Genomic DNA, 13,026 nt, shown 5'->3' on the forward strand with positions numbered 1-13,026 from the left:
GAGTGAGAGATACTATAATTTTATTTCTGATAACTTCCAGCAAAAAACAATTTGCTCTGGACTTGACTTTTATATTTTGTTTCCACGGTTCTCGAATCACTCCATGGTTACTAAAAAGAAGCATTGACATTTAATTTACTTTTTACGGTGGGACGGTAATAACTAGACAAGTTACACTGTTAAAAAACTCACCTCACAAAACACGAGACTAGCTCCCCTGTTAGTGAATTCGCCCAGAAATATTTTAGCGTCCAATTCCTATTTAAAATTCCATATTAAAATTGATTACTATTTTTTCAGTTTATTTCACGAAAAGTGGTGAAAGCAGATAACTTTATGTTACGCATTTTCTTATACTCTTACTTATTGTCAAGGGTTTTGACAGAAATAAATGGATTGATTGATTGATTGATTGATTGATTCACTGGTAAAGGTAAAGTATGATGGGCCAAGTGGGCCATATCGCTGAGGCTTAACCCGGATTTCGGTAAGCAACCAGGGGTATTTCTACTCTCTTCTTCCCTGGATGGGATGCTGGTCCATCGCAAGGCTGGGGCTGGCCCTAGCATTACATTGGTCGGTAACCATTCATGCCCCTCGAGAGGTACTGTAAGATAAGAATATCTTGCCCAAAACACAAAACAATGACCTAGCAAGGACTCTAGCCTGACCCGCTTGGTCTCGAGTCCAGTGCAGGAGGAGTCCAGGTTTTTCAGTCGCTAGACTTTCGTGTGCTATCCTTGTTAAACAAAGTCGATTTACTTAAGTTTAGTTAAGTGATTTCAAGCGAGGCAAGAGAGGATGAAAAAATATAATAAAATAGGCTTTATTTTCAAGGTAATCCATCTCAAATTAATTTTAGCAATGATACCCAGTTCTTTCGCGTATAATGGTACCACAGAGCTGCTTTGGCGGTCCACGAGAGCAAAATCTGCGTTACAGGACTGGCTATTTCTAGTCTCTCCTAGGATTTCCGAAACCGGGAGTGATCTAATACCCAGGATGGACTACGTTAGGCCTGTGTGGGGGATTAGTCTTGAGGGTGTATTATTACCTTCAGTTTGTTAAGCTTTATTTTGATGTCCTCTTTTATATTTTGGTATCTCAGCAAACCTGTATTAATTGCTTCAAATCCGATGATATTTAAATCCGGATGGTTTATAAGATCGCCCACTACCTGTAAGTTGATACGAGGAACAATTCTCAATTACTATTCTGAGTGAAGTTTAGTCAGACCATGAAAGACAGGGATTTGTTATTCCATTGCGATTATTTCTATGACATATAGCTCCTGCTTTGTATGAATTGCTGTTCATTCCGCTCGGCCATTGTTGCTTCGTATACCTATCGAACCGAGTATCCTGTAATTATACTTTAAAATGACACAGCGGGCTAGTTTAACACTGACCCAATCACAGCAATCTACACAATCAAACTCAGAAGGTTAGTTTCAAAGCTTTAGCACAAGAGTAGCGAGTTAAGGGAGAGGATGGCGTCGAGTATTACATGTAAATGAAATCTAGAATTCGAAGTGAACGATGGAAAACACTATATTCACTCGATGAATGAAATTCAAGAAGTGAATATCAAAAATGCCTGGTAAGACCGTGCTGAAACGGAACAAGCGGAACTCTAAAGAATATTAGGCTTAAGATTAAAAAGAGTCATGATCACTATTTAAGAAAAAATCATAATACATCAATATACGTCTACCACCAAATTATTTAGTTATTTATTTATTTCACCTATTAATACTTTGAAATTATATAATTCGTAATAAACGAACTATTATTGTCAGGTTTATTAACGGATGCTTAATGTATTTTAGGCCCCACCTTCACATAAAGTCCTCCTGTATCCAGGAAATCATACACGATCGCGGCTCTCTTCCACTTGAAGTAGTCCATCAGTCGAAAGTTTGCAGCATTGAATGTGAACGCTGTTGGCGCAAACGTAAATCCGAAACTATCTTCGAGTTCGCTCACTTCAGAAGTAGTTGTTAGGTATGTCACCTGTTGAAAAGAAATAGACGATGGTTAGTAATTAAAGTTAATTAATTAACGCTTGTTGATTGTTAGCAACTACATGGTTAATCCAAGACACAACTCTGACTGTTTTAAGCTAGATTCCTCATTCCTAGCCATCCTTGTTTTGCTTCTTTTTAGGTGTATTTTAGTGCAGCCTTTTAACACTTTAATTACTTTAAAAACTAATCCCTTCAATTTTGGTGAAAATTTTAATTGTAAACCGTAGGTTATTTTTCAGAACACTCACAGAATGAAGTCTTTCTTTCCTTACAAAGATCGTTTCAACCGCTCGCAGAAATCGAAGATTGTCTGCAAAGCCAGTTGCTGGGATTGTGATGTTTTCTACATCGGTAAAACCAAAAGAAGATTGCACGACAGAAAGACGGAGCACTTCAAAGCTCTCACTCAAGTTGGTCACGCCTCCGCTGTTACTGATCATTCAACTTGTACCCGTCACAACATCAAATGGGACCATTTTGAGATTCTCAGTAGCAAGTGGTCAATGTGATTTACAGTGTAAAATCAAGGAAACATTTTGTTAATACGGGACTTAAAACCCACCCTAAATGAGAACGTCGGTAGGAAAAACTCTTTCTTTATTATTTCACACCGGATGTAATTTCTTTTGTTCATTGTCGTCTAGCTAGTTACCAATACCTCGCTTCAGTTTTAGTCTTTTTAAATCTTGTCATATTTTGTAAGCGTCACTTTTGAAGATGTATGTTGTAGCATACGAAACGTCAAGTTAAATATACCATGCAAAACCCGTTTGTTATGTTTGTAACCGCTGTTTTCTTTTTCTCCTGAAATTGAAATGGCCGAAAAACAAGAATTTTGACCAGTTTCTGATTGGGTGAAAACTAACCGGCGCCATCTTGGATTTGGAGAACAACGTTACTGAACCCTCATAAATGAGAAAGAAAGCACGGAAAACACTCTTAAAAATGTTCGGTGTGTAGCCAGGCATGTTAAAAATTGGTAAAAAAAGGAAAGGAATTAAATGGTTGTCACTGGCTAAAAATATGGTTATCGGACGTTTCGGCCACTACTGTTGCCTTCTTCAGCAAAAGATGGAAAATGCAAATGTTAAACGGCGTCCTGCTAGAATATGTAATAGATGTGTGATAAAACTAAATGAGCAATAGTCCCTAGAGTATTCTTAATGAGTGTAAAAATTCTTAATGCCATTGTACACGTTCGGTAGCGCTATGTGTTCGTTTATAGCTTTCCTGTCTCGCAAGGAATGCCAAGCTTCAAGAATTAGTCTTTGTTTCCATACTGATGATCTGTCGACAATTTCAACGTTCTCCAAATCTATTTGGTGACCGTTGAGCATATGGTGTTTGGCCAATAAAGAGTTTTTGTCCAATGTTGCTATAGCCTTTGCGTGTTCTTTCACACGTGTTTTTAACGCGCGATGACTGACCAACATAAACACAGTCACAATCTTTATATTTGATCTTGTAAACAATGCCTCTGGAAGCCTCTTTCTCGATGTTGTCTTTAGGTTTTTTGAGTATGTTCGAGATGGTACGAATAGGTTTATGGGCGACCTTGATATTGAAACCTCGAAGAACGTTTGCGACTCTTTCGGAAAAACCTTTGGCGTAGGGGAGGATGACAAAACCACGATGGTCGGTATCATTCGTTTCTTGTTGTCTACTCAGTTGGCCGCCAACCATGTTTTAGGGCCGGACACTGCAAGTATTTTATCGATTTTGTAACGATTGTGTAGCCATGGAAATCCGTGAAAATATACTGTAAGTATTTTATCGGTTTTTTAACGATTGTGTCGCCATGGAAATCCGTGAGACCGATCCGGGGTCCTCCGTTGAGGCTGGTGGACTGTTTTCCAACATGGCCGCACTTTCAGGGTCACCGCCATCTTCAATTTTCAAGTCGTCTCCTGATTGGCTGAAAACTAACCAACGCCATATTGGATTTAGAGAACAATAGAATCCATTGTTCTCCAAACAATAGCTTATTGTGTTTCTCGGCGCCTGATTGGTTACGGCCCATATAAGCGCCATATACTACTCGCGTTTTGTCGCTTTCGCTCTAGCAACCGGACGAATTGTCCCCGCCAACAAGACATAATCAACACAGTCTGCTTTTGGCCAAGAGAGAAGTTTATTTCCACATCCGAAGACACAAGATAAATCATAGAACCTACAAACTGAGAAATAAACCTCTCCGCTACCCACCCTATCGCTGAGAAATACAGAAAACAGGAGAGGATGGGTGCGAGAAAAACTGCACGAGGTAGAAAAACGATGTGACCACTACGAGAGTAATAGAAACTGAAATACAATACGACATACGCTGAAAGTTAAGTAACGCCATTGAATAGGGGGCGTGTTGAGCGGTGACGGTTGCCAATTAATCCCGATGAGCGGAAGCGCCCAAAGGAAAAGCATGAATTGCCGGTAAAATCTGATTGGCTCACATTTATCGTATGACAGGTAAGCAGCCAAGGGGCGGCAGACGACTCGTGAAGTAAATGTCGATGAATGCATCTAGCGTTTTTGTTTGCCCTTAGCCCGTTCGCCTGACAAAAAGCCTGATTGTAGGTTAACTGATTAAATGGAGAGTTACTGTTGTCTGCAAAGGTCTTAAATGGTTCCAGGGTACGCGTTTAACATGTAGATTCAGCAGAAAATTCATTTTGCTTTAAAAATGTCATTCTTGAAGGGACGTCACGACCATACTAGAACCTGGGCTCTTTTTTGATACGATATTAGTATCTTCTTTGGATATAAAGATTTGGATTTGAAGATATTAGTATCTTATTAATATCTTTTTTGGTAAGATATTATCAAGATATTAGATATTAGGTAACTCTTATTTATGTCATTTTTAGGTGATTTTTATTTAGGAGGGCTCCACTGAAAACCGCCTTTGGTGAGTTGGATTCCCTCACTAAATATTATTATTATTATTATTATTATTATTATTATTATTATTTTGATACTCGGTCAACTCGGATGTGCGTGGCTCAAGCTGGAACTTGAAACGCTGAAACAGCGTCGGAATGGAGAAAAGGTTTTGGGACTAATATCTATGCTCTATAAATAGAGATCACTACTCCGTTACTATAATCTTGGTTATTTCATTTCTTACCATAAGTTTCCCGTAAAATCGTATCACATTCAATACCGAGGAGGCTTCGTCGGGTGTGTTAGGACCGAGCAGAATCAACGGGCGTGATCCATTGTACTGTGTATTATCTTTCAACGCAAAGGTAGAAAGAACAATAGCGTTGCTTGGGACCCCCTGTTGAGGAACAGATTTTAATAATACACTCAACCTATTGTGTTGTCTTTGGGTGCCATTGTCTTTCATAAATGTAGTTTTTTTATTGTTAAAACACGTTTGACATATTTTAAACGCACATAGGGATTACCTTGACATTTAGAGTTTCAAAGATGTTAATCACGTTCCATTCCGTGAAAACTGAACTGCCATACTGGTGAAAATACAATAGTTTTTTCCCATTTATCTGTAAATGAGCTGGTCAATTTATCAAAAAAACATTTGTTGTAAGTTATATTTTTGGACTACTTACAAAACCCTTCAACCTTGTCTTCCGAGTTATGTTAGTTTTGAAGGGAAGCCTGTAGGCCCCTTGTAACAGTTGGTCACGTGACTTGTTTCCAAGAACACACTGATTTAGTCATTGGAAATCCATCACTTAGAAATGCTAAACACATTCACAAATAAGCTTACATGATAAATTTTCAAGTTCAGGTTTATATCCTTTAAGAGGAACTTTTTATGGACGTTAAAGCTTAGCAGGAAGCTGCAGTGGTTTTTCATACAAATCCTTGTAATTTTGCAAGTTTTCAAGCTGTCATCTTTCAATTTTCCATTCTTCCTAATATTTTACCTCTCTTTCTATCTCTCATAGTTGCTTGTCAGCAGCTTCCTTTTGTAGCGATTAATATCGAAGGTTTCTGGAGGGCATAACTTTCTCGCTTCATAGCCTACGTCTTGTTCCATATAAACACGCAGTTAAAGAACTTGGCAAATATCCAAATGAACCATATTGACCTTAGGGGTGGTCAACAGCCTATAGATATTAAACGTTTTCTTCTACAAAACGTACCTTTGTGTGATAAGGGCCATCTATGACTATCTCATATTTGTCCAGGAAAACTTTCAAATCCGGAGAGTTTTTGGCGGCTTCTATTGCGAGGTTTATCCCGACAGAGGACGCTTTGTTCGTGCTCCTTCTCTCCAGTACGACAACAATGAGCTTCGTCTTGTTAGCGTTACACTTTAATGATCCAATCACCACGACGATGATAAGAGCGGAAATAACCACTGTACTATTCATTGCCGCTTGCGGAGGTGTTAGTGAAGCGACTTCCGGGTCAAAAACTGATGCGGAACTACAATAAAAAAGAAATGAAAAGGAAAACTGTTGGATTTTTGTAACTGAGAAAATAAGCCAGATAGACTAAGAGTAGAATTTTTTTCTTTCGGCGATCGCAAAAATACGTTGTCTCATATACATTTATTATAGTGACAGTGGCGAGTGCCTGATTTTGACAAGCACATTTCTGATCTTCAAGACTATGTTTGCTTTGATTTTAGGAAGGGACTTTTTTTTTTGTTCCCAAACGCCGTGATCCTTTTGGTCAACGTTAAGAATTGCGTTTTCTCAGATGGACCCTATTGAGGGGACTATCATGATCAATCTGTTAACAGCACGGAACAACTTCTTTACATTCAGAAATCAGCGAACAAAAAGTTTGATGTCTAGTGGGCTGCTTACAAACACAGAGTGCTCGAGTTGTTTGAATGACCACCTAAAAAACACGCAAAAAATAACGAAAACCGCAAACTAAATTTATGATTTCCCGCAACCGCACGATAATTTCTTAACCGCAAACCGCCAGATAAATGTGAATGTACCCGCAAATCGGCATTCAAAATTGGCTTAAACCGCCAGAGTATAACAGGCCCTCCCTATTTTCAAGTTTGTCGGAGAAGTTATTCCAGTCCACTTGTTCTTTGTGTGGCTTACAGCATCTGAAGCTAATATCTCAAAAACTGATCCCGTGACCCTATTTTTTTAATGTATAAAAATATTCAACAGCAAAAGCGGAATGCATGTGCGAAATTGCAAATTCTGTGTGTAATAAAAAGATTTTTATAAAAAAAATATGGGGTCACCGGCTTAGTTTTTAAGATAGATGCAACTGATGGTAAAAAGTGGGTCAAGTTTGTTGCTATTCAACAGGACAGCGCAACCTTAATTTTATGACTTAAATACAATGAAAGGCACAGTGGAGAGTTACCTTAGAAAAATAGCACAGCCATTCAAAACAGTACAGTTCCAAGTCTCACAAATCGCACCTAGTTCTCTAAGGCTCAAAAAAAGAAACAAACAAACAAACAAACAAACAAACAAAAAAAAAACTGTTTTATTACTGAACAGACGCACGGCAACATGGAATCTATTTGTTTTATAAATACGGCTAAGATCGTTTGCCTCCGTTCAGTCACCTTCGATATTTTAATTATAAACGCCTGTAGACCATGCTGAATTACGTGCGCAAATTTGTCAAAATCAGGGTAGTTTTCCACACGCTTAATCTCTGAAACGAAGTCGGTGACCCCCAAGTTCTGCATTTCTGACACAAGTAACTCATTATGTAACTACGTTAAAAATTTAAAAAAATCTGTCGACTGGAAAATTTTCGCGCATACGTCCTTAATCGTTTATAGTGCCTACTAAAACAATTAGGCTACTCACCATCGTTCTCTATGAGCGAAAGTCAACTCGGCTACGTCTCGTTGACTATTCACTTATTGGATTAAGAAATATCACTGGATAATTCAATCCCCAAAAAGGACATTGACCATCATGCGACTCTTAAAAAACCTTAATATTTTTCAATTAACAGTTAGCCCAGGTAAACAGCTGCAAGTTCTCCAACAAGTCAATCTGCGTGCGATTTGCTTGCTTAGCTACAACAACTGCAATATGTCTGTTATTCGATGACAAGAACAAATAAAATTAGGGTTATAGGACGACTATGTGCACATGCAAAAACGAGCCCAAACAAGAGCTAATTTCGTTTAAGCATTCAAAATTACTGTGCGTCTATAGACAGTTCAGTACGTAAATAGAACGAGTGCCCATTTGTGGAGAACTGTTGAAATGACGTTTCGCCGTATCTTCTAGACTGTTTTGAAGAGTCTCACCCTTCTTGCAGATAAAAGAGCAACTAACTCCACGCATACAGGCATGAGCCAGCGTGGGTGCAGCTAAATCTGGCCTATGGCTTTGTAGGCTTTCATTTCGTTGAAAACGTGTTCTATTTTTACCCTCCTCTTAGACAAGAGCGTGTTAAACCTTCGTGCTCTCCTTCTGTCTCTGTTATTTGAAAAAGGCATCTGGCCAGCTCTTACGGGTGTCAATAGTGACCCACCATCTGGATACGCCTTATTAGCCAAAAAAAGCTTTGCATTGGGTGGTAGATCCAAGTTGCGCCCGGGACCAATAGGTTCCATCAGTCGGAAGGAAACCGCATCGTGCATGTTTCCTAGGAATCCAGCCTGAACAAAGTGGATATGTCCTTCATTGTCCATCACTAGTTGAGTATTCATACAGTGATAGTGCCGATAGCCACTGTAGAAAGGCCGATGTGGTTCGATTAGAGATCGATATATCTCATGTGGCGTGGCTCTTGAAAGGGGTTTAAGATCGCAACACGGCAAAGATGTTTAGCTGCACAATTTGCTCGGATCGCCGCGACCAGTAAACGAACTTCGTATAATTTCTGCTAGCATGTACAATGTAATCGCTATAAGTTGTAGAAAGACCTGGAAAATTCTTTGCAAACAAGTTCTCCTTAAGTGCGTAGACAGCTGTGCTTCATTCTTGAACCAAAATGGTTTAAACCCACAATTTGGATTAGGAAAATACTCGACGAAGTAACTTGAATAGTAAATATCTAAGCGGAACTCTTGTGCTAAAATATCCCGATTCTTTAATTTGTTTTTATTGCGTCCAAAACGCGTTTTCGGCAAGTACGATTTGATACTGCGGTACGAAGCCCGAGTAAGCGCTCTTAGAACGTCTAGTTTGATTTTGAAAGTAGCGGCAAAGTTCTGGAAGAACTTTGTGGACAATGCGGACAACAGATGACGGATCAATGTCAAACCAAAGAGAGTGTGTGTCCACATGGGGATATTTCCGTAACCAAATAAAGGTAAAAGGTTCGGCTGGTATATAATGTTTATAAATGTTTCGAGAAATGGATGACTAGAAACTAAATAAGTGTTCCCATTCCCGCCCAGAAGCAATTTTCTTAAGGCCTTTATTCCTTTCGCTTGGTTCTTCAATCAGGTGCTCAAAGGAAACGCGTTTCTATCGGTGAAATTGCAAAACGCTTCATCGTGGAATGTTATAACCTCTGCCACGGCAACGACGGGAAGGAGGTGTTGCTCTTTGCCAAACAAAGAGTCATTGAAGCGGGATTGCCTGACCACGTTTGTAGGATGCATCTGGAGCAATCAACAGATCGCTTAACGGGGAGAATGCGCAGCATAACTGATTAAGAATACTTTGCGATCGCCTCAACCTGCCACCCAGCCAGCAACGTCGACAGTTCTAGACGAAACACCTGCCTTGATAGCTAAGAAAAAAAAAAAAAGTATTCCACGCTGATGACTCCGAGTCAACGAAAAGCGGAAGCTGTTAAAAGGAAACTTCACAATGAATTGGTAGCTTCATCACTGAATAGTTCAGAAGAAGAGAATGGTAGGCACGAGGAGAAGGAACGAAAGATTGATCACGCAACAGAAGCACAACTTACCCATCAAAAAATCTGTCAGAAAGCCATGGACACCATGAACAATGTGAACGACTTGCTCACAAAAGTGAATACCTATTTAGACAAGGCCAAGAAATAAGGAAGAAAAAAGCCATGTTTCTGCTCCATATTTGTTCTAGTCGTGCAGTTGTCAGCTATTTAATTGATCTGTTTAAGGTTTGTTTAACGCATTTTGACCGCTGAAATATAGTTCCTGTTTGAGCCTGTTTTGCTTGGTACACATAGCTAAGCTTTCTACATCGGTTCAAGTTTCCAGCGAGACCTAGATTGTAATGAGATCGAGAGCGCTTCGATCTGTTTGATAAAAGGAGATTAAAAAATTGGAAGCATTCTTGTTTGTGTTTGCGGGAAACCATCTTGAAAAAAAGAAATTAGAACGGTGTACTTTAGAACCTGCTGGCTCTATTGTTCTTGCACATTATGAATCAGCATTTAAGGATTCCAATTAGCATATAAGAATCGGGGTTTGTAAAATCATTCTAACAGAGAAACAATAGACCATTTTACAGTTGTCTGCTCAGAGACCTGGCCTTAGGATGGCAGCGAGGCTAGAGTTGACCTTGTTTTGATACAGACCTCACTGCTTTTGTCATGTAAATGCACCTAGTTAGCATCAGAACAACTTGGTTTACACAACAAAAGCAGTAAGGTCTGTGACAAAACAAGGTCAACTCCAACCTCGCTGCCATCCAAAGGCCAGGTCACTGAGCAGACAATTGTAAAATGGTCTATTGGAAATCGCTAATTTGAAAGAAACTGAGTTAGTCTTCGTTCGTTCCAGTTTGACTGAAGTCGTCTCAGTCGCTAATAAACTAAAGGAAGACTTAATTCACCGATTAGAATACTCAACATCTGCCACAAAGGCACCTGCACGATTTTGAGAGGGTCTGGACGGGGTCAACTGACAAATGACAAATAGCAAAAAATAAACTAAAGAAAGACTTAAGAGGCTGTCTCTAAAAGCCGACCACTGATTTTACTTCGAAAATTCGATTTTTCTTATAAGCTGGGATTTCGAAGCCCTTACCTAGTCAATCACTAAAATGAGTTTTATTTGATTAAAAATTCTAATCGAACTTTTCTAGGATTGATTGAAGTTCGGTCCGCTCGACACAAGTGCACGCCTGTCGAAAGTGGAAAAACAGCACATATTGCCGGCGCTCTAAAAAAAGTAATATTCACTCAAAAGTCCCAATTCTTTTTTTCAACTATAGATATATCATAGCAGTTTGTTTAGCGATATTGCAATTATAATTCAATGTTGTTCCTTCAACGGTTAAAAAAAGATTTTCTACCCGTTAAATGGAGTTTTGAACCAAACACGAAAATAGCTCTAATTTAAAGGCACGTTTTAAAAATGTGGCACCGGTTTGAAACTGCTGAACTACATGAACAGAAAGTATAAATGGCCCTTAATTTAAAACAATTATAAAGTTTGTCTGCCCACTAGGTTTTCAAAGCTAACGACCGCTTAAAGTTCAAGAAATTTTGAAAATATTCCAGTGAGTAACTAACATACTCGCCTTTGATGTGAAGTTTATATGAAATAATTCATATATGAACTGCGGTTGTAGATGAAAGTGAAGAATGATCATCGCAGTAAATTTTCCAATTTAAGCAATTGGAAAGAAGAAGCCTGAAAAAATCAGGGCTTCAACGGGATTCGAACCCGTGATCTACGCGATACCGGTGCGATGCTCTACCAACTGAGCTATGAAGCCACAAATTGGGAGCGAGGTCAATTTATTGAGTTCATATCTTCCCGTGAGTAGTGAAATGATGTGAAGTTTATATGAAATAATTCATATATGAACTGCGGTTGTAGATGAAAGTGAAGAATGATCATCGCAGTAAATTTTCCAATTTAAGCAATTGGAAAGAAGAAGCCTGAAAAAATCAGGGCTTCAACGGGATTCGAACCCGTGGCCTACGCGATACCGGTGCGATGCTCTACCAACTGAGCTATGAAGCCACACATTGGGAGCGAGGTCAATTTATTGAGTTCATATCTTCCCGTGAGTAGTGAAATGATGTGAAGTTTATATGAAATAATTCATATATGAACTGCGGTTGTAGATGAAAGTGAAGAATGATCATCGCAGTAAATTTTCCAATTTAAGCAATTGGAAAGAAGAAGCCTGAAAAAAAAAAAAAAAAAAAAAAAAAAATCCCGTTGAAGCCCTGATTTTTTCAGGCTTTTTCTTTCCAATTGCTTAAATTGGAAAATTTACTGCGATGATCATTCTTCACTTTCATCTACAACCGCAGTTCATATATGAATTATTTCATATAAACTTCACATCATTTCACTACTCACGGGAAGATATGAACTCAATAAATTGACCTCGCTCCCAATGTGTGGCTTCATAGCTCAGTTGGTAGGGCATCGCACCGGTATCGCGTAGATCACGGGTTCGAATCCCGTTGAAGCCCTGATTTTTTCAGGCTTCTTCTTTCCAATTGCTTAAATTAGAAAATTTACTGCGATAATCATTCTTCACTTTCATCTACAACCGCAGTTCATATATGAATTATTTCATATAAACTTCACATCATTCCACTACTCACGGGAAGATATGAACTCAATAAATTGACCTCGCTCTCAATGTGTGGCTTCATAGCTCAGTTGGTAGAGCATCGCACCGGTGTCGCGTAGGTCACGGGTTCGAATCCCGTTGAAGCCCTGATTTTTTCAGGCTTCTTCTTCCAATTGCTTAAATTGGAAAATTTGCTGCGATGATCATTCTTCACTTTCATACTCGCCTTTGTAAAGTGGTCCGATAAATTCACGTAAATCTCTCATACCTGGCTTCAAGATTAAGGTTTTGGTCCTTTGTAGCGATCTTTGAAACCTAGGTAGCATTGAAACTGCCAGCTTTTCCTTCCAGCGGTAGGTTTGTAAACAAGGTACATTTATACGTTCCTCATCTGTGTCGAGCGTGACGCCATGTCTGCTGTTATTTTAAATTCCCGGAATTTTCAGTTGAATGGTTCCCTTTTCAAAAGTTGACAATTTCCCGATTTTCTGGAAATTTCTCAAGAAATTTCCGTATCCTTTGTCACCGTTTCGAAATTTTCGGAATGTTAAGACGAATGGAATTTTAATTCCGTTCGTCTAAAAAAGTGATGTTGGAGGGGTTTTAGGTCTTCAG

The 13,026-nt window shown here is 39.0% G+C and overlaps 1 protein-coding gene across 1 annotated transcript; it reads right to left on the reverse strand.

The window, feature by feature from the left end:
- Positions 1 to 137: 137 nt before the first annotated feature.
- LOC149098404 (uncharacterized) lies at positions 138 to 8,627 on the reverse strand. Its single transcript, XM_089276685.1, has 6 exons — positions 8,392 to 8,627; positions 6,133 to 6,418; positions 5,148 to 5,300; positions 1,836 to 2,012; positions 1,055 to 1,177; positions 138 to 258 (listed from the first exon to the last, which is right to left on the reverse strand). The coding sequence occupies exons 1-6, from the start codon at positions 8,625 to 8,627 to the stop codon at positions 172 to 174; spliced, it is 1,062 nt and encodes a 353-aa protein (XP_089132811.1). The 3' UTR covers positions 138 to 171.
- Positions 8,628 to 13,026: the final 4,399 nt, after the last annotated feature.

This window comes from Orbicella faveolata, unplaced genomic scaffold (genome assembly GCF_042242905.1).
Source record: "Orbicella faveolata isolate gen_17 unplaced genomic scaffold, um_ofav_v1 contig_46, whole genome shotgun sequence".
NCBI lineage: Eukaryota > Metazoa > Cnidaria > Anthozoa > Scleractinia > Merulinidae > Orbicella > Orbicella faveolata.